General features: G+C 41.8%; 1 protein-coding gene across 7 annotated transcripts in view; it reads right to left on the reverse strand.

The window, feature by feature from the left end:
• Nucleotides 1-21776, reverse strand: part of LOC124149528 — a 193009-nt gene that overhangs the window by 70167 nt on the left and 101066 nt on the right. For all 7 annotated transcript variants that reach the window (XM_046521180.2, XM_046521178.2, XM_046521181.2 and 4 more), the window contains one exon: nt 18739-18867. In XM_046521180.2, coding sequence (XP_046377136.2) covers nt 18739-18867 — 129 coding nt within the window. The remainder of the gene's footprint in view (nt 1-18738; nt 18868-21776) is intronic.

Raw genomic sequence — 21776 nt, forward strand, 5'->3', positions numbered from 1 at the left:
ATACATCCCCTTTTTTACTGGCAGTAATTGCTGGCTTGTCTGCCTGATGGTGACTGACTGCGACCACGTTCATTTCACATGTTAATTTGGCCTGTGACCAGCATTCAGTTCATTAGCACACAAAAAAGGATGACCAGCACAGGGTGCTCACACTCCCCACCAAACAACATCTGTTGTGTGCCTGGTGGAACAACTCCACCCCTTGTGGACACCATGGAATCATCTGCAACTGAGAATGGTACAGTTCATGGTGGAATTCCAGGGGTGTGAAGCATTAAAACTGGCTAGGGAAGATTAAGAATTTATTGGGAATCTCACCATAAAGCATTGTGTCATATTGATTGTGTCAGACCCCAACACAACCTTCCTGTCATCACTAAATCAAGTCTGATTGTGTTCACAGAAACAGATTATCACCATTAAAAAATTGAATTTCACAAGAAAATACTAGAACAGACTTTTCTTAAGACATGCTTTCATTGTGGGATTAGAAATTTGCTTTTTCATGTGTCTTTTACAGTTCATGTCAATTCATCACATCATTGACAGACATATAGCTGTGGCTCTGTAACTCAACTGAATATTACCTTAAACTTGTCTCCACCAGTGGAATTCTGGTATTCTTAAATAATGGAATTCTTAAATATCTAAAGTGACATGACACATACATGCCTTAAAAGTCCCAAACCTCAAGAGAACATCGCACAAGTTTCTACCATATAGTCTTCATCCAATAACATATGCAGTAGAATTACATCTCACTGCACATACGAAGTTCAAAGGTCACAAGGAAACAAACAATCCAAGTCCTTAAAAGGAACATACCCTAGCTTACAGAATATCCACACACTCACTTGTCAAGGATCACACTCACACATATCATATGGCTAGTGATGGGCAAGTAGGACATATTTAGTGTGGCGACCATGATGGCTATGAATCAATCTATATTCAACTTCTGTGATTTTACAGAGGCTGTTTTAATATGCACAAGATTACAGTTCATAAACTTGATCTGAGAGGAGATGCACTAATCTCTTGAGATGCAGTGTTCAACATCCTCAGATGCAGAGCTGAACGTCCATACATGTTGAGCTGACCATCCTTACATGTTGAGCTGGACATCCTTACATGTTGAGCTGAACATCCTTACATGTGGAGCTGACCATCCTTACATGTTGAGCTGAACATCCTTACATGTTGAGCTGAACATCCTTACATGTGGAGCTGAACATCCTTACATGTTGAGGTGAACATCCTTAAATGTGGAGCTGAACATCCTCACATGTTGAGCTGGACATCCTTACATGTTGAGCTGAACATCCTTACATGTGGAGCTGACCATCCTTACATGTTGAGCTGAATGTCCATACATGTTGAGCTGAACATCCTTACATGTGGAGCTGACCATCTTTACATGTTGAGCTGAACATCCTTACATGCAGAGCTGAACATCCTTACATGTGGAGCTGACCATCTTTACATGTTGAGCTGAACATCCTTACATGCAGAGCTGAACATCCTTACATGTGGAGCTGAACATCCTTACATGTTGAGGTGAACATCCTTAAATGTGGAGCTGAACATCCTTACATGTTGAGCTGGACATCCTTACATGTTGAGCTGAACATCCTTACATGTGGAGCTGACCATCCTTACATGTTGAGCTGAATGTCCATACATGTTGAGCTGAACATCCTTACATGTGGAGCTGACCATCTTTACATGTTGAGCTGAACATCCTTACATGTGGAGCTGAACATCCTTACATGTTGAGGTGAACATCCTTAAATGTGGAGCTGAACATCCTTACATGTTGAGCTGGACATCCTTACATGTTGAGCTGAACATCCTTACATGTGGAGCTGACCATCCTTACATGTTGAGCTGAATGTCCATACATGTTGAGCTGAACATCCTTACATGTGGAGCTGACCATCTTTACATGTTGAGCTGAACATCCTTACATGTTGAGCTGAACATCCTTACATGCAGAGCTGAACATCCTTACATGTGGAGCTGACCATCCTTACATGTTGAGCTGAACATCCTTACATGTTGAGCTGAACATCCTTACATGTTGAGCTGAACATCCTTACATGCAGAGCTGAACATCCTTACATGTGGAGCTGACCATCTTTACATGTTGAGCTGAACATCCTTACATGTTGAGCTGAACATCCTTACATGCAGAGCTGAACATCCTTACATGTGGAGCTGACCATCCTTACATGCAGAGCTGAACATCCTTACATGCAGAGCTGATCATCCTTACATGAAGAGCTGAACATCCTTACATGCAGAGCTGAACATCCTTACATGCAGAGCTGAACATCCTTACATGTTGAGCTGAACATCCTTACATGCAGAGCTGAACATCCTTACATGCAGAGCTGAACATCCTTACATGTTGAGCTGAACATCCTTACATGTTGAGCTGAACATCCTTACATGTTGAGCTGAACATCCTTACATGCAGAGCTGAACATCCTGACATGTTGAGCTGATCATCCTTACATGCAGAGCTGAACATCCTTACATGTTGAGCTGAACATCCTTACATGCAGAGCTGAACATCCTTACATGCAGAGCTGAACATCCTTACATGCAGAGCTGAACATCCTTACATGCAGAGCTGAACATCCTTACATGTTGAGCTGATCATCCTTACATACAGAGTTGAACATCCTTACATGCAGAGCTGAACATCCTGACATGTTGAGCTGAACATCCTTACATGTTGAGCTGAACATCCTTACATGCAGAGCTGAACATCCTTACATACAGAGTTGAACATCCTGACATGTTGAGCTGAACATCCTTACATGTTGAGCTGAACATCTTTACATGCAGAGCTGAACATCCTTACATGCAGAGCTGAACATCCTTACATGCAGAGCTGAACATCCTTACATGCAGAGCTGAACATCCTTACATGTTGAGCTGAACATCCTTACATGCAGAGCTGAACATCCTTACATGTGGAGCTGACCATCTTTACATGTTGAGCTGAACATCCTTACATGTTGAGCTGAACATCCTTACATGCAGAGCTGAACATCCTTACATGTGGAGCTGACCATCCTTACATGTGGAGCTGAACATCCTTACATGTGGAGCTGACCATCTTTACATGTTGAGCTGAACATCCTTACATGTGGAGCTGAACATCCTTACATGCAGAGCTGAACATCCTTACATGCAGAGCTGATCATCCTTACATGAAGAGCTGAACATCCTTACATGCAGAGCTGAACATCCTTACATGCAGAGCTGAACATCCTTACATGTTGAGCTGAACATCCTTACATGCAGAGCTGAACATCCTTACATGCAGAGCTGAACATCCTTACATGTTGAGCTGAACATCCTTACATGTTGAGCTGAACATCCTTACATGTTGAGCTGAACATCCTTACATGCAGAGCTGAACATCCTGACATGTTGAGCTGATCATCCTTACATGCAGAGCTGAACATCCTTACATGTTGAGCTGAACATCCTTACATGCAGAGCTGAACATCCTTACATGCAGAGCTGAACATCCTTACATGTTGAGCTGAACATCCTTACATGCAGAGCTGAACATCCTTACATGCAGAGCTGAACATCCTTACATGTTGAGCTGATCATCCTTACATACAGAGTTGAACATCCTTACATGCAGAGCTGAACATCCTGACATGTTGAGCTGAACATCCTTACATGTTGAGCTGAACATCCTTACATGCAGAGCTGAACATCCTTACATACAGAGTTGAACATCCTGACATGTTGAGCTGAACATCCTTACATGTTGAGCTGAACATCTTTACATGCAGAGCTGAACATCCTTACATGCAGAGCTGAACATCCTTACATGCAGAGCTGAACATCCTTACATGCAGAGCTGAACATCCTTACATGTGGAGCTGACCATCCTTACATGCAGAGCTGAACATCCTTACATGCAGAGCTGAACATCCTTACATGTGGAGCTGACCATCCTTACATACAGAGCTGAACATCCTTACATGCAGAGCTGAACATCCTTACATGCAGAGCTGAACATCCTGACATGTTGAGCTGAACATCCTTACATGTTGAGCTGAACATCCTTACATGCAGAGCTGAACATCCTTACATGTTGAGCTGAACATCCTTACATGCAGAGTTGAACATCCTGACATGTTGAGCTGAACATCCTTACATGCAGAGCTGAACATCCTTACATGCAGAGCTGAACATCCTTACATGCAGAGTTGAACATCCTGACATGTTGAGCTGAACATCCTTACATGTTGAGGTGAACATCCTTACATGCAGAGCTGACAATCCTTACATGCAGAGCTCAATTTCCTCAGATGCAGAGCTGAACATCCTATGATTCTGAGCTAATGTCTTTAGAAGCAGAGCTCAATGTCCAAGCAGGTGAAGATAATGATGGGACTACAATCTCAACCAGCATAGAAACAAGCCCAATTGTTGACTTAATATAATCTTTTAATAAATCTGCAGAAAATGTAGGTTGTACGAGGGGTCTTCATTAAAAATTTCCCCTGACCCACTTCCGATGGACCTAGTGGAATGAAACTTGGCATAGGTATTAGTCTTTCTCCACATGGGAACCACCAAGAGTTACTCACTTCTCCCATCGTTTTATGCAACTATGGAGACGTTGCTTGTAAAAGCCCTCATTTTGCGTCTCCAACCAGGACTTGACTTCAGAAATCAGTGTTTCATCATCTGTGAAACGTTTTCCCTTCAAAAATGACTTCATGGTTGGAAAGAGGTGGAAGTCAGATGGTGCAAGGTCAGGAGAGTAAGGAGGATGTGGAAGGATTTCATAGCCACAGGACCGCGCTTCTGTCTGGGCAACATGAGAGTTGTGTACTGGAGCATTGTCTTGCAGGAGACGGACACCCTTGGTCAGCATGCCACGCCTCTTAAGCTTGATAGCGTCCCGCAAAATCCATCATCACTACTCCGTGCTGGTCCCAAAACACCTTGAGCAAGACCTTGCCTGCAGAGGGTTGGACACATGCCTTCTTTGGGGGTGATGACTCCACATGCTTCCATTGCATCGACTGAACTTTAGTCTCAGGATCATAGTGATAAACCCATGTTTCATCCTGTGTGATAAGTCTGGCAAAAAAGTTTGCCTGTTTTTTTTTGGCACATGTCCAAAAGATCCTTTGAGCAATTGACTCGTTCCTGCTTTTGGAAAGTTGTGAGCAACCTGGGAATCCATCGTGCAGACACCTTATGCATGTTCAAATTGTCATGGATGATTTTTTCCACAGACCCTACACTGATCTTGACATCTTGTGCTAACTGGCGAACAGTTATACGTAGGTTTGCCAAAATGGCGGTCTCCACTTGATGGATAGTGTCCTCATCAATGGCTGAATGGGGGCGACCAGGAATGGCAGCTGTTTCTACAGATGTCTGACCACACTTGAACTGGCGATGCCAGTGTTTAACAATGTCATATGATGGGGCATCTTCCCCATAAGTTTCATTTCATCGAAAGTTTCTTTTGGTGTGCGACCTTTCAAATATAAAAACCTAATCACTGCTCGGTATTCTACTGGCTCCATTGTCACACCCTACTCGATCATAACACCTGTAAAAGTGGTAAGATTAAAAGTTTGGTGCTGCAAATACAGACATAACCCATAGATACATGTATCATTATACATGTGAAATTTCAACCAAATATGATAACCCTAAGTGGTTTAGGGGAAATCTTTAATGAACACCCCTCGTACATGAGACAAAGGTACCAGGAGAACAACATCCCAAGTTGTGGAAATGAACTAATTGCAGCTGACTACATGATTTGGGAGCTTGGAATTTCAAAGCTCGAATCAGTCATTGGCAGCAATTTTCAAGTCAAGAGTCAAAGGCATTTTGAGATGACACAGGAATTAACACATCTCCTGCGAGAGGGGGATCCTGTGATGTTTCCAGATAAAATTACAGCTACTTTACACAGGCCATTAGAGTTAAATGATGAAACACACAGTTGCAGATAGAGCTTGTTATGCACATGACAGATGTATTTCATCACATCAGATTTAAACAAAGTGGATCAAGATACTCTGCAGAACAGAAATCCACAAGAAGATAGCAGTCAAATTATATTCCTCAAAACTGTTTTTATCTGTATCAATGAATGGAAATGTATTTCAGCTCAGTGTCTCCTCCTGATCAGATAATACATTCTCAGGAGACGTCTGTCCTCTCACTACACTCAGAGACAACACAAATGTTGATTTTGGGAAATGATTTGTCACTTTGAAGAAAGTAACAACAAAAGTGTAATCAACAAAAAAGCTAAGATATTGATGTAGCTTATTGCTGGTGTCAGATGAGACAACTGGTCAGTTCCATCCAGTGATTTGTTTAACACCAGTCAGCATTATTCCAGCCATATCATACCAGCCTGTAAATATCAAATCTTGACTAGACAAAACACAGTCATTAATATTATGATTAATGTCCATCAGTGTACGTTGACAGGTGTGAAACAATGTTACCGAGTCAGATCACATGATCCACTAAGTGGCCTCTCTGGTTACGTCATAGGTTACTGAGGACCTGGAATCCATCACGAGGACCACTATCGGAGTGAGTCAGTAAGTAACTGTACTGTGCACCAGTTTACCGCATCCTAGGTTTAAATCGTGTAATTTGTACTGTTACAAACTAGTGGTGGAAAAAGCATTTACTGACCCACAACAGGGTGGATGGACACACAGCTGGTCATACCAAGTGACCATTGTGTCCACTCAATGCCCAGTTGACCCCTACAACAACCAGACCTTGTTCCCTCTATGCCCCCTGGGTATAATGGTTTGACAGCTTGTGAACTGATTATCTACCAAATCTCTACTTCATGGATGATGCAGCTTGTTCACCTAAACAAAGACATACCACCATCAACTCACCAATCTCATGTATATCCTTGTGATTCTGGAAACTTTATTCCCCTGAATACTTGTAGCTGTATCAAGTTTATAGACCTGGCTACATACAACACCTCCACGTGTCCCCACCCAACTCTGATGGCCTATCTGGCTCAATTGGAGAGGAAATTGACAAGTAATTGACGGTGTCTATTTCCCACATTGCATGAGATGTGCCCATTTCCCAGCAGTGCTTCAGTCACTGGCCTGGCCTGAAGGGAACCCAGGGCAGATGCCCAGGGGCGGAGAAATACACAATTTGTTTAAGAGTGTGATTACAGTGAAATGTAGAAGACGTAACTGTCATCTTAATTACATAAACAAGCAGAGATTATGTCTTGGATTGAAACTGACACAAGTTTGTAATGTCCTCCATATGTCACAGGGATCCACTGCCTAGTTCTTCTCTTCTCTGAACAAATCCATGTCAATCTCCCGTCAAGAAATGTCATGGTAATAGAATATACAGCATCAGAATAATCTCTAGCCAATAACAATCACCATGACCATCTGTCCCAGTTTCGTAATTCCAAACAGACTAAAATGATCTTATTTCTGTCCACAGCATTTTCAATTAGATCTTTCCAAAAACAATTTCATGAGAATTTAATAAATATTATCAGGCACTCAATCACTTTGTGAATGTTGCATGTAAAGTGTATTGAAGTATCCCTGGCCATGCATGATGACAGGGCCACCCCTCCATATGTTGAAGTCCATGCTGGGTGTATCTCGTCAGGTCCTTGCTGTCCTATCTCAGAGTTGAGCACCAACTCCTTCCATCATATTAGACCATTCCGCTTATCTCCAAGGATCCAAATCAGTTGAATATTCCTGTGATGGCATCATGTTATCACTGTTTCCATGCATGATATTCATATTTGTCAAATGATATCAAAGCTTTCTATCTTTCTTAACCACTCTGTCATATTTAAATATTCTTGTAATTTTTCACAATAATAATTCTGCTATCACTTAATATGATAACACTATATTTATCATTTTCTTCTGTTTAGATCATGCATTAAAACAAGCATCATAAAAGTTACTATAATATAATCACCAGACTGCTCTCTACTAATTAAATCCCAGACTACATGTATCAACTACATGTAGGAAAGATACACACTAATGACAAGTTAATTGTACATAATAAATGGCCATGTTGTTCCAAATTTCAAGGGCTGACATTCAAAGTAACACACAGCTGCTTAAATCATGCATTGTAATCAGTAAATTGCAGTTGTAATTTAGGGCCTCATTTGTGACATGAACACATCCTTGAACTTGAGTTGATTTGAGGTTTACGGAATCATCCCATGTTTTTAGAAATCCATTTTAATTAACATCTTCAGTGTCCGTGAATCTTTTCACTTTGATTCAAATTAAAAATCTAATTTGGGTAATTTCATTTTCATGGAATATGTTTCTTCATGCAGAAAAGTATCAGAGAAAAAACTTGAAGAATGACTAACGTTTGTCTAAATCTAAAAAAAGAAAAAGAAATTCAGACAAATATCAGCTGGCACACACAATCTACCACTAAGCTTTGGCAAAAAACAAGAAACATAACAACAAATATTGAAGAACATGATTTGCTTATTAAAACTTCTTTGGATGAAGTCCAATAAATATTATCAAAGTGTAGTGTTACATACATGGCTGTTTGAATCTCATCATGAACATTCTTGAAAAAGTTTGTTCCAAATGTGGTATGTCTTAACTGAACCATCGTTTTATCTAAATGACAAAGAAGATGTAGACCCCATACAGAAGACCTCATCAGAAGACATCATACAGACGACTCCACACAAAAGACCTTATCAGAAGATTCCATACAAAAGACCTTATCAGAAGATTCCATACAGAACACCTTATCAGAAGACTCCATACAGAAGACCCCACACAGAAGACTCCATACAGTAGACCTTATCAGAAGACTCCATACAGAAGACCCAACACAGAAGACTCCATACAGAAGACCCCATACAGAAGACACCACAAAGAAGACATTATCAGAAGACTCCATGCAGAAGACTCCACACAGAAGGCCTTAGCAGAAGACCCCATACAGAAGACCCTATCAGAAAACTCCATGCAGAAGACTCCATACAGAAGACCCCATACAGAAGACACCACACAGAGGGCCTTATCAGAAGACCCCATACAGAAGACCCAACACAGAAGGCTCCATACAGAAGACCCAACACAGAAGACTCCATACAGAAGGCCTTATCAGAAGACCCCATACAGAAGACCCAACACAGAAGACCCCAAACAGAAGACTCCACACAGAAGGCCTTATCAGAAGACCCCATACAGAAGACTCCATACAGAAGACCCCACACAGAAGACTCCATACAGAAGACCCCATACAGAAGACACCACACAGAAGGCCTTATCAGAAGACCCCATACAGAAGACCCTATACAGAAGACTCCAATACAGAAGACCCCATACAGAAGGCTCCATACAGAAGACCCCATACAGAAGACACCACACAGAAGGCCTTATCAGAAGACCCCATACAGAAGACCCTATCAGAAGACTCCATACAGAAGACTCCATACAGAAGACCCCATACAGAAGACCCCATACAGAAGACACCACACAGAAGACTCCATACAGAAGACCCCATACAGAAGACCCCATACAGAAGACACCACACAGAAGACTCCATACAGAAGACCGCAAACAGAAGACACCATACAGAAGACACCATACAGAAGACACCACACAAAAGACCTTATCAGAAGACTCCACACAGAAGGCCTTATCAGAAGACTCCACACAGAAGACCTTATCAGAAGACTCCATGCAGAAGACCTTATCAGAAGACTCCATGCAGAAGACTCCACACAGAAGACCTTATCAGAAGACCCCATACAGAAGACCCTATCAGAAGACTCCATACAGAAGACCCCATACAGAAGACCCCATACAGAAGACACCACACAGAAGACTCAATACAGAAGACCCCATACAGAAGACCCCATACAGAAGACCCAACACAGAAGACTCCATACAGAAGGCCTTATCAGAAGACCCCATACAGAAGACCCAACACAGAAGACCCCAAACAGAAGACTCCACACAGAAGGCCTTATCAGAAGACCCCATACAGAAGACTCCATACAGAAGACCCAACACAGAAGACCCCACACAGAAGACTCCATACAGAAGACCCCATACAGAAGACACCACACAGAGGGCCTTATCAGAAGACCCCATACAGAAGACCCTATCAGAAGACTCCATACAGAAGACTCCATACAGAAGACCCCATACAGAAGACTCCATGCAGAAGACCCCATACAGAAGACACCACACAGAAGGCCTTATCAGAAGACCCCATACAGAAGACCCTATCAGAAGACTCCATACAGAAGACCCCATACAGAAGACCCAATACAGAAGACACCACACAGAAGACTCCATACAGAAGACCCCATACAGAAGACCCCATAAAGAAGACACCACACAGAAGACTCCATACAGAAGACCGCAAACAGAAGACACCACACAGAAGACTCCATACAGAAGACCCCATACAGAAGACCCCATACAGAAGACACCACACAGAAGACTCCATACAGAAGACCGCAAACAGAAGACACCATACAGAAGACTCCATACAGAAGACCCCATACAGAAGACCCCATACAGAAGACACCACACAAAAGACCCTATCAGAAGACTCCATACAGAAGACTCCATACAGAAGACCCCATACAGAAGACCCCATACAGAAGACACTACACAGAAGACTCCATACAGAAGACCCCATACAGAAGACCCCATACAGAAGACACCACACAGAAGACTCCATACAGAAGACCGCAAACAGAAGACACCATACAGAAGACACCATACAGAAGACACCACACAAAAGACCTTATCAGAAGACTCCACACAGAAGGCCTTATCAGAAGACTCCACACAGAAGACCTTATCAGAAGACTCCATGCAGAAGACCTTATCAGAAGACTCCATGCAGAAGACTCCACACAGAAGACCTTATCAGAAGACCCCATACAGAAGACCCTATCAGAAGACTCCATACAGAAGACCCCATACAGAAGACCCCATACAGAAGACACCACACAGAAGACTCCATACAGAAGACCCCATACAGAAGACCCCATACAGAAGACCCAACACAGAAGACTCCATACAGAAGGCCTTATCAGAAGACCCCATACAGAAGACCCAACACAGAAGACCCCAAACAGAAGACTCCACACAGAAGGCCTTATCAGAAGACCCCATACAGAAGACTCCATACAGAAGACCCAACACAGAAGACCCCACACAGAAGACTCCATACAGAAGACCCCATACAGAAGACACCACACAGAGGGCCTTATCAGAAGACCCCATACAGAAGACCCAACACAGAAGGCTCCATACAGAAGACCCAACACAGAAGACTCCATACAGAAGGCCTTATCAGAAGACCCCATACAGAAGACCCAACACAGAAGACCCCACACAGAAGACTCCATACAGAAGACCCCATACAGAAGACACCACACAGAGGGCCTTATCAGAAGACCCCATACAGAAGACCCTATCAGAAGACTCCATACAGAAGACTCCATACAGAAGACTCCATACAGAAGACCCCATACAGAAGACACCACACAGAAGGCCTTATCAGAAGACCCCATACAGAAGACCCTATCAGAAGACTCCATACAGAAGACTCCATACAGAAGACCCCATACAGAAGACCCCACACAGAAGACACCACACAGAAGACTCCATACAGAAGACCCCATACAGAAGACCCCATAAAGAAGACACCACACAGAAGACTCCATACAGAAGACCGCAAACAGAAGACACCACACAGAAGACTCCATACAGAAGACCCCATACAGAAGACCCCATACAGAAGACACCACACAGAAGACTCCATACAGAAGACCGCAAACAGAAGACACCATACAGAAGACTCCATACAGAAGACCCCATACAGAAGACCCCATACAGAAGACACCACACAAAAGACCTTATCAGAAGACTCCACACAGAAGGCCTTATCAGAAGACTCCACACAGAAGACCCCATACAGAAGACCCCATACAGAAGACACCACACAGAAGACTCCATACAGAAGACCGCAAACAGAAGACACCATACAGAAGACTCCACACAGAAGACTCCATACAGAAGACCGCAAACAGAAGACACCATACAGAAGACTCCATACAGAAGACTCCATACAGAAGACCCAATACAGAAGCAGGGGTCCGGAAAATTTAAAAACCCAATCGGACATTTGCATTTAGGCCACGCCCCCTTCAAATAGCTTATTTTAGTACGACTTTTCACACACATTACAAGTTTACGTATTCATAATATGATGAATTATGAATTGTTTCAATTTAAATTGTTTAATTCACCGGACAATTAATAACAAATAATATCATTTTAGATTTACATGGAAAACATACGTTTGTTTCTGTTATAATAACGATCTGTTAACGTAGTGAACGGTCTAATTAATATTCATGAGTTATATTCATGAGTCTGCTCAAGTGTACGCGTTGTAACATTTGGATCGAGACTATTATCCCATATTTGGTTATCACGTGACCTCACGGGAAAAGGTTTTTTTTAAACTAAAGATTTTTTTAAAAACAAGACAGATAATTTAATCACAAATACTAAAATATCGTTGATAGCAATAGTTATTTGAATACTTTTTCTGTACTTAATTATTGACCATAAAAAAATTTGATATCGATCGTCCGAGAAAGCAAAATGGCGGTCAATCAAGATTCAATATACGACTAGCTACTGAAAACAATAAAATCTGCAAATCCTCATTGTATGTCAACCAAGTGAAAGTCGTTAGCCACGACTTAAAAAATGATCGTCCAGACTTTGAGGGTTTGGCAGATCCGCTCGACTGATCTGCATCGGTCGACTGGCTGTCGTCACGCTTTCGCTTCTTGTCTGAGGTTACGTATCGTAGCATTGTGAGGATAATGAGGTACATCGATGATGCAAGGTATTAATGTAAAGTTGTAAACACCTTTCACTCAAATTAACAAGATGTTCTCAGTAATTAATCCTTGATTTATCAGTGTCAACTCAGTTTATTGCCTATTACAGTGATTGACCGATTGGATTATCATGTAGGTACGATGTATTTACAGCAATCAAAACAAACAAAGCTTGTCAGTGTAGTTAATCTTCATTGTGTTGCAACTGCAGACAGAAACTGCTCAGTCCTAACTGTTGATCATGTCCGGTCAAAATTTAAGAATGTCCGGACAATACTTTTTAAAATGTCCGGTGAGCAATATTTTAAAACGGACATTTGAGATTCCCAATCGGACATGTCCGGCGCATATGACGGTTTCCGGACCCCTGTACAGAAGACACCACACAAAAGACCTTATCAGAAGACTCCACACAGAAGGCCTTATCAGAAGACTCCACACAGAAGACCTTATCAGAAGACTCCATGCAGAAGACCCTATCAGAAAACTCCATGCAGAAGACCCCACACAAAAGACTCCATACAGAAGACCCCATATAGAAGACTCCATGTAGAAGACTCCATACAGAAGACACCACACAGAAGACCCTATCAGAAGAATCCATACAGAAGATTCCATACAGAAGATCCCATACAGAAGACCTTATCAGAAGACTCCATGCAGAAGACTCCACACAGAAGACCTTATTAGAAGATTCCACACAGAAGACCTTATCAGAAGACTCCACACAGAAGACCTTATCAGTAGACTCCATACAGAAGATTTTATCAGAAGATTGCATTCAGAAGACCTTATCAGTAGACTCCATACAAAAGATTTTATCAGTAGACGCTTGTTACAGGAGCTGGCCATCAAATGATCATCACTGTCCATGGCGGGAAGGGTGGGTGGGGGAAGGAGTGTGGGGTGGCGGTGGGAGGGAAGACAAGTCAAGCCATGACAGCAGGCAGGATACAACCACATGGCCACATATCCATTTATGTAAACATCACAGAGGCATCCATATCTCCTGAACCCTCCTGTTTCTCTACATGCAGTCTAATTTTACTGTAGGTAATCTGTGTGGAGCCTGTAAATACAGATGACTCCACAGCAGCCTTCAGCAATACATCATATATACATGGATATTAGGAAAGACCAACCTGACGTTATATCAGGCACAGAATTTCTAAACCTTATTTGTCTGGAAAGACACAAAAGCATTCGTCATGTTGTTTCTCTATATACAGCTAAGTATGTGAGACACAGCATGCACAAGGTGATCATGTCTTCTGGTGGAGCAGCATGTCTAGGGAAGCACACAGCAGTGACAGGGAACATTTCAAGCATACACCTGGCACGTTCTCCACCATTACATGCTGAGTATCTTCTCCAGATATTAGTCCTAAAACTGCTGCAAATGCCTTATCACAATGTAAAAGCAAACATCCATTTGTTTTCCCAGTGAAAGCCTTTCAGACATCAACATCAAACCTGCCTCAATCAATAGTGAAGTGAGCGTTATAATTACCATCTAAAATCAACATACCGTTCTTGTTTCTTGCTCGTAACTGATGGCTGACTTTAATAAAAAAAATTAAATGCATTTGTGGTGTACACTTTCATGAAGCACCATCTCACTTCCAGCAATATCAATTTCTTCCAGGAAGCACTTCACAATCAGGTGGTTTACAGTGGAAATCAAAATGAAGGCACATTCCTTGTTAGTAAGTGAGACCTAATCTACACCTTCATGACCAGTGGTGCCAGTAAGTTGAAACTTCCTCATTTCAAATTAAACATATTTTGTATTTCCCATTCACAAAACAAAATACATTCAGTTGCCAGTTATGTAGCTCACCTGCAATATTGTGTTTGCCAAATACCTTACTGGCACGGATGAAAGGTGAGCTGAAATGTTTACAACATCAATGTAAGTCATAGCTTCCAGTCCTGAATCTAGTGCCCATCATCATGCAGCCCTGTGCATTTTCTCTCAAGAGGCTCCATGCACTGCCACAGAATGTATCACAGTGTTTGCCATGTTTTATAGGGTCAACTTTCTGTGGAATTGTGACTTTCTCAGATGCATTATCAAATCAGTAATGTGAGTGTGTGCAAAATGTGATGGGTTACAAACTCAAACTCAATCATAACGGAGGAAAGTCAGGATTATGGCTGTCAAATTAGGGTCATCAAAGAAACGAGCTGGGATGAAATTGAGGACTGAGAATCTGGTGAATGTCACAATGAAGGTGGCTGACTAGTATTGCAAGTTGGTGTAGGTCACAGCCCAGCCTGTGACTCACAACCTCACAAGTCACAGCAAGTGGCCTCAAAGTCAGGGTTTTAGTCACTACAGCTTGTACAGAAGCTGCAGCTACAAATCAAAGAAACTAGCTAACAATAAAATGTATGACTATATCTATAAACTTGTTAAGTAGTTATTAGAAAACCTGCTTCACCAATATACTGACACATGTCAAGGCATTGCTATTTGTATAGGTTAAGCTTACACATACTATTAATTTATTACAATATAGGTCAGTGGAACATACATGTCATGATGGAGGTGAATGTGGCATTGTAAGGTGAAACATCCACAAATCAACTGACATACAAGCAGAACTAGCCATCTGAGCAGTGAAGCAAAATTAAAGTAAATCTGTCCTGATACAATTCAATGGCAACTGTTGTCATGGACCTGCTACAGACAGACTGATCCTGGGAGATATTACAAGTGAAATGAAGCAGATCAGTCACATCTGTGGGATGGAACTCGCTGTTTGGCAATAGATTACAGTGAAAAAGATGACTGGTGGAGGGTGCAAGTGCTGTCACAGCTGGCTGAGCAGCTGATTCCACACAACATCAGGTTGCTGCGGAAGACAATCACAAGACTCACATCAAACACGCCAACATCAGCAGCACTGACGGCATCCAGAGTGGTGATCAGGGCACATAGTTTCACCTGGTCTCACAACTACAACACCCACTAAGGCTCATTTCATGTGCAGGAATCAAATCTGGTAACATTCAGGTTGGCCATAGCACAACCATCACTGACACTTTGAATGAAAAACTGAAGTGATGACATAGTGATGGTTTTACGCAGCTTTAAGCAATATTCCAGCAATATCACAGCAGGGGACACCAGAAATGGGCTTCACACACTGTACCCATGTTAGGTATAAAAAACATATTGACACCTCGTGTACCAGATATGTCAATAGGAAACATATTGACACCTTGTGTACCAGATATGTCAATAGGAAACATACTGATACCTTGTGTGCCAGATATGTCAATAGGAAACATACTGATACCTTGTGTGCCAGATATGTCAACAGGAACATACTGACACCTTGTGTACCAGATATGTCAATAGGAAACGTACTGACACCTTGTGAACCAGATATATCAATAGGAAACGTACTGATACCTTCTGTGCCAGATAAATCAATAGGAAACATACTGATACCTTGTGTGCCAGATATGTCAATAGGAAACATACTGACACCTTGTGTACCAGATATATCAATAGGAAACATACTGACACCTTGTGAACCAGATATATCAACAGGAAACATACTGACAACTTGTGTACCAGACACCTTGTGTACCAGATATATCAATAGGAAACATACTGACACCTTGTGTACCAGATATGTCAATAGGAAACGTACTGACACCTTGTGAACCAGATATATCAATAGGAAACGTACTGATACCTTCTGTGCCAGATAAATCAATAGGAAACATACTGATACCTTGTGTGCCAGATATGTCAATAGGAAACATACTGACACCTTGTGTACCAGATATATCAATAGGAAACATACTGACACCTTGTGAACCAGATATATCAACAGGAAACATACTGACAACTTGTGTACCAGACACCTTGTGTACCAGATATATCAATAGGAAACATACTGACACCTTGTGAACCAGATATGTCAACAGGAATCATACTGACAACTTGTGTACCACTAACAATAGGAAACATACTGACACCTTGTGTACCGCTTATGTCAATAAGAAACATACTGACACCTTGTGTACCGCTTATGTCAATAGGAATCATACTGACACCTTGTGTACCAGATATGTCAACAGGAAACATATTGACACCTTGTGTACCAGATATATCAACAGGAATCATACTGACACCTTGTGTACCAGAAATGTCAACATGAAAAATACTGACACCTTGTGTACCAGATATGTCAATAGGAAACATACTGACACCTTGTGTACCACTTACAATAGGACAAATACTGACACCTTGTGTACCGCTTACAATAGGAAACATACTAACACCTTGTGTACCAGACACCTTGTGTACCAGATATGTCAACAGGAATCATACTGACACCTTGTGTACCACTTACAATAGGAAAAATACTGACACCTTGTGTACCGCTTACAATAGGAAACATACTGACACCTTGAGTGCGAAACACCTTGTGAACCAGATATATCAACAGGAAACATACTGACACCTTGTGTACCACTTACAATAGGAAAAATACTGACACCTTGTGTACCAGACACCTTGTGTACCAGATATGTCAACAGGAATCATACTGACACCTTGTGTACCAGATATGTCAATAGGAAACATACTGACACCTTGTGAACCAGATATATCAACAGGAAACATACTGACACCTTGGGCACCGCTTATGTCAATAGGAAACATACTGACACCTTGTGTACCAAACACCTTGTGTACCAGATATGTCAACATGAAAAATACTGACACCTTGTATGTATGCCAGATATGTCAACAGGAAACATACTGACACCTTGTGTACCAAACACCTTGTGAACCAGATATGTCAACATGAAAAATAGTGACACCTTGTGTACTAGATATATCAACAGGAAACATATTGACACCTTGTGTACCAGACACCTTGTGTACCAGATATATCAACAGGAAACATACTGACACCTTGTGTACCGCTTATGTCAATAGGAAACATACTGACACCTTGTGTACCAAACACCTTGTGAACCAGATATGTCAACAGGAAACATACTGACACCTTGTGTACCATATATGTCAACAGGAAACATATTGACACCTTGTGTACCAGATATGTCAACAGGAAACATACTGACACCTTGTGTACCAGATATATCAACAGGAAACATACTGACACCTTGTGTGCCAGATATGTCAACAGGGAACATACTGACACCTTGTGTACCAGATATATCAACAGAAAACATACTGACACCTTGTATGTATGCCAGATATGTCAACAGGAAACATATTGACACCTTGTGTACCAGATATATCAACAGGAAACATACTGACACCTTGTGTGCCAGATATGTCAACAGGAAACATACTGACACCTTGTGTACCAGATATATCAACAGAAAACATACTGACACCTTGTATGTATGCCAGATATGTCAACAGGAAACATATTGACACCTTGTGTACCAGATATATCAACAGGAAACATACTGACACCTTGTGTACCAGATATGTCAACAGGAAACATACTGACACCTTGTGTACCAGATATATCAACAGGAAACATACTGACACCTTGTGTACCAGATATGTCAACAGGAAACATACTGACACCTTGTGTACCAGATATGTCAACAGGAAACATATTGGCACCTTGTGTACCAGATATATCAGGTGTCTACACAAAGTGAGTGTCCCACATGCAGGTGAATATCCCCCTCCCTTCGAGACAAGGTGGGTATCCCACCTCATATCTCCCTCCCCAGCAATGAGTGCAAGTTCTACATGTTTCTCTCCCTACCTGTGCATAGCTGCGCTCACTCTTCAGTCTGGCAACTTCCCGCTGTAGTTTGGCGACGGAACGACGTGATGACTGTTTCTCATCAGCCAGCTGCCGTGTCAACTCTTCTACCTTCTTCTCTAAGGCATCCTGCAACAGCAACACAACCCCCTTAGCTACAGAAGCCATCATCATCAGTCTAGCTACAGAAGCAACCATCATGGTCTTGAATAAGGGTAAGAGCAACATAACTCCACTGCATCTAGGTAATCAACATCATGAATTAGGGCAAGTTGAATAATACCATCCTGAAACTTGTCTTAGTATAAACACTACTGGACAGACCAAGACAACAGGGGACATGGGATTGAATAGTTTGCTGGTTGTGAGATGTGAGGAAATTGAATTGGGTGGTCAGGCTCAGTAAATGGCTGCTTGTTTGTCATCCTAACCTGATTATCTACATCTCTCTCTGACATAGTTGGAATATTTCTATCTACTATTGTTTTGGCAGATCCATGTACTTGACCAGTGTTCAGGTCCTGCTTCACAAGGTGTTCACAGCACTGGAAATCGTAACTAAACATGCCACAACATAGACTTAGGGAAGCTGCAGTCCTATGAAAACTTTGTGAACAGGAGCATCATCATGACATATAATTGTACAAATGATACCAACTGAAACAAATGATACCAACTGATACAAATGATACCAACTGATACAAATGATACCAATTGAGAAACATGTAGTTCAAAGCCAACCTGGATATCTTAACATCCTTGAAAACTGAACTAAATGCATTATATCTTTTTAAGTTTTGTCTACAAAGTGTGTGAAGTTTGGAACATTTCAGCCAAGTTTGTACTGAAAAGCCTTTGTTGGCTTCCACAATCTAGTTCCTATCCAAAACACAGCTAAGAAGCTTACTACTATGGTGAGTTATCCATTGTTTGTGTGTATTGGTGAGAAGTGGGGAAGCAGAGTGTTTGTCTAAACACAAGGCTGCCTCCACAGACTGTAGGCACACCTACGAGAACAGTAGGCTGCAGTGTGTGTGTGTGTGTCAGAACAGTAAGCTGCAGTGTGTGTGTGTGTGTGTGTCAGAACAGTAGGCACCAGTGTGTGTGTGTTTCAGAACAGTAGGCACCAGTGTGTGTCAGAACAGTAGGCACCAGTGTGTGTGTGTATTTCAGAACAGTAGGCACCAGTGTGTGTCAGAACAGTAGGCAGCAGTGTGTCAGAACAGTAGGCAGCAGTGTGTCAGAACAGTAGGCAGCAGTGTGTGTCAGAATAGTAGGCAGCAGTGTGTGTGTCAGAACAGTAGGCAGCAGTGTGTGTGTCAGAACAGTAGGCACCAGTGTGTGTGTCAGAACAGTAGGCAGCAGTGTGTGTCAGAACAGTAGGCACCAGTGTGTGTGTCAGAACATTAGGCAACAGTGTGTGTCAGAACAGTAGGCACCAGTGTGTGTGTGTGTGTGTGTGTGTGTGTGTGTGTGTGTGTGTGTGTGTGTGTGTGTGTGTGTGTTCGTTCACAGGGGTGCCTCTACGTGACAGACCACAATCACTCAGTCCATCCCTTTTTTCACAAGTCAGTCAGTCTAAATATGAAGGCTATGAATCCAATCGACAGAAACATGCTCTGAGTTACTTTGAGTAATCCGATTGCTTGGACAAAGATCCCATTAGGAGGGATACGCAAATCTTTCTGATCAAATTGTACTCTGCTATTCAACACCATATCCAGGCTCAACACATATTCATCCATAGCAGATTACTTCAAATTAATCACTGTGAGTCTGACGGAGATTTGGACAACGGGACAGGAAAGTCGGGGTCATTCCTGTTATTTGTCAGAGTGACGAGCAGTAATGAGCTGCAATCAATAACAATCTATGTTAAGGCCAACATGGAGCCACCAACATATGCATTAGCACCCATTATGCGTCTTGGCCTAAACGTCCTTGTAAGTCCTAACGAGGGTCGGCTCCTCTTCATCCCACCTTGGCAATTTCATGGCTAAATGGTTTTATTGGTGGAACAATTATCTTGTGTATTCTTGTGAGAGGAGTGCAAATACATTAAGTAGTACGTATTGCCATCATTTACTTTACTGTTGAAATGTATACAAAGCCACTGGAGGTTATGAACCTTGCAGCATAGCAATCATATGTGCAGTCAATGTGACAGTCAATGTGACAGTCAATGTGACAGTCAATGTGACAGTCAATGTGACACTCAATGTGACAGTCAATGTGACAGTCAATGTGACAGTCAATGTGACAGTCAATGTGACACTCAATGTGACAGTCAATGTGACAGTCAATGTGACAGTCAATGTGAGTCAATGTGACACTCAATGTGACAGTCAATGTGACACTCAATGTGACAGTCAATGTGACAGTCAATGTGACACTCAATGTGACAGTCAATGTGACAGTCAATGTGACAGTCAATGTGACACTCAATGTGACAGTCAATGTGACAGTCAATGTGACAGTCAATGTGAGTCAATGTGACACTCAATGTGACAGTCAATGTGACAGTCAATGTGACACTCAATGTGACAGTCAATGTGACACTCAATGTGACAGTCAATGTGACAGTCAATGTGACACTCAATGTGACACTCAATGTGACACTCAATGTGACAGTCAATGTGACACTCAATGTGACACTCAATGTGACACCCAATGCCATGACTAGTCAACATGCCATGTTTTCATATCACTCAAGACAACAAAACTCAACAGCTTATGCCTAAAAAAGTCAGTTCTAATAAACAACAACAAACAGGCAAATAAGTTCAGGAACAAAACAGTGGTGTTTGCATTGACTTGCAAAAACAGAAGCAGCCCCACCACCGCCATTACCTCAAAAAGTAGTCTTAATGTACTATCATGTACTTTCATACTTTGACCTTAATCAAGACAACTGCCTCAAGTCCAACAATTACCCAAGACTCAGAAATATAAAGGAACATAAGTAAATATACGAGTAAAACTGGCAATAAATAATACACCATGTTTCACAAAAACCTCAAAGATGACATTGATCTTTG

Source organism: Haliotis rufescens, unplaced genomic scaffold (assembly GCF_023055435.1).
Source record: "Haliotis rufescens isolate VD_foot unplaced genomic scaffold, xgHalRufe1.0.p SCAF_4, whole genome shotgun sequence".
Classification (NCBI taxonomy): Eukaryota; Metazoa; Mollusca; class Gastropoda; order Lepetellida; family Haliotidae; genus Haliotis; species Haliotis rufescens.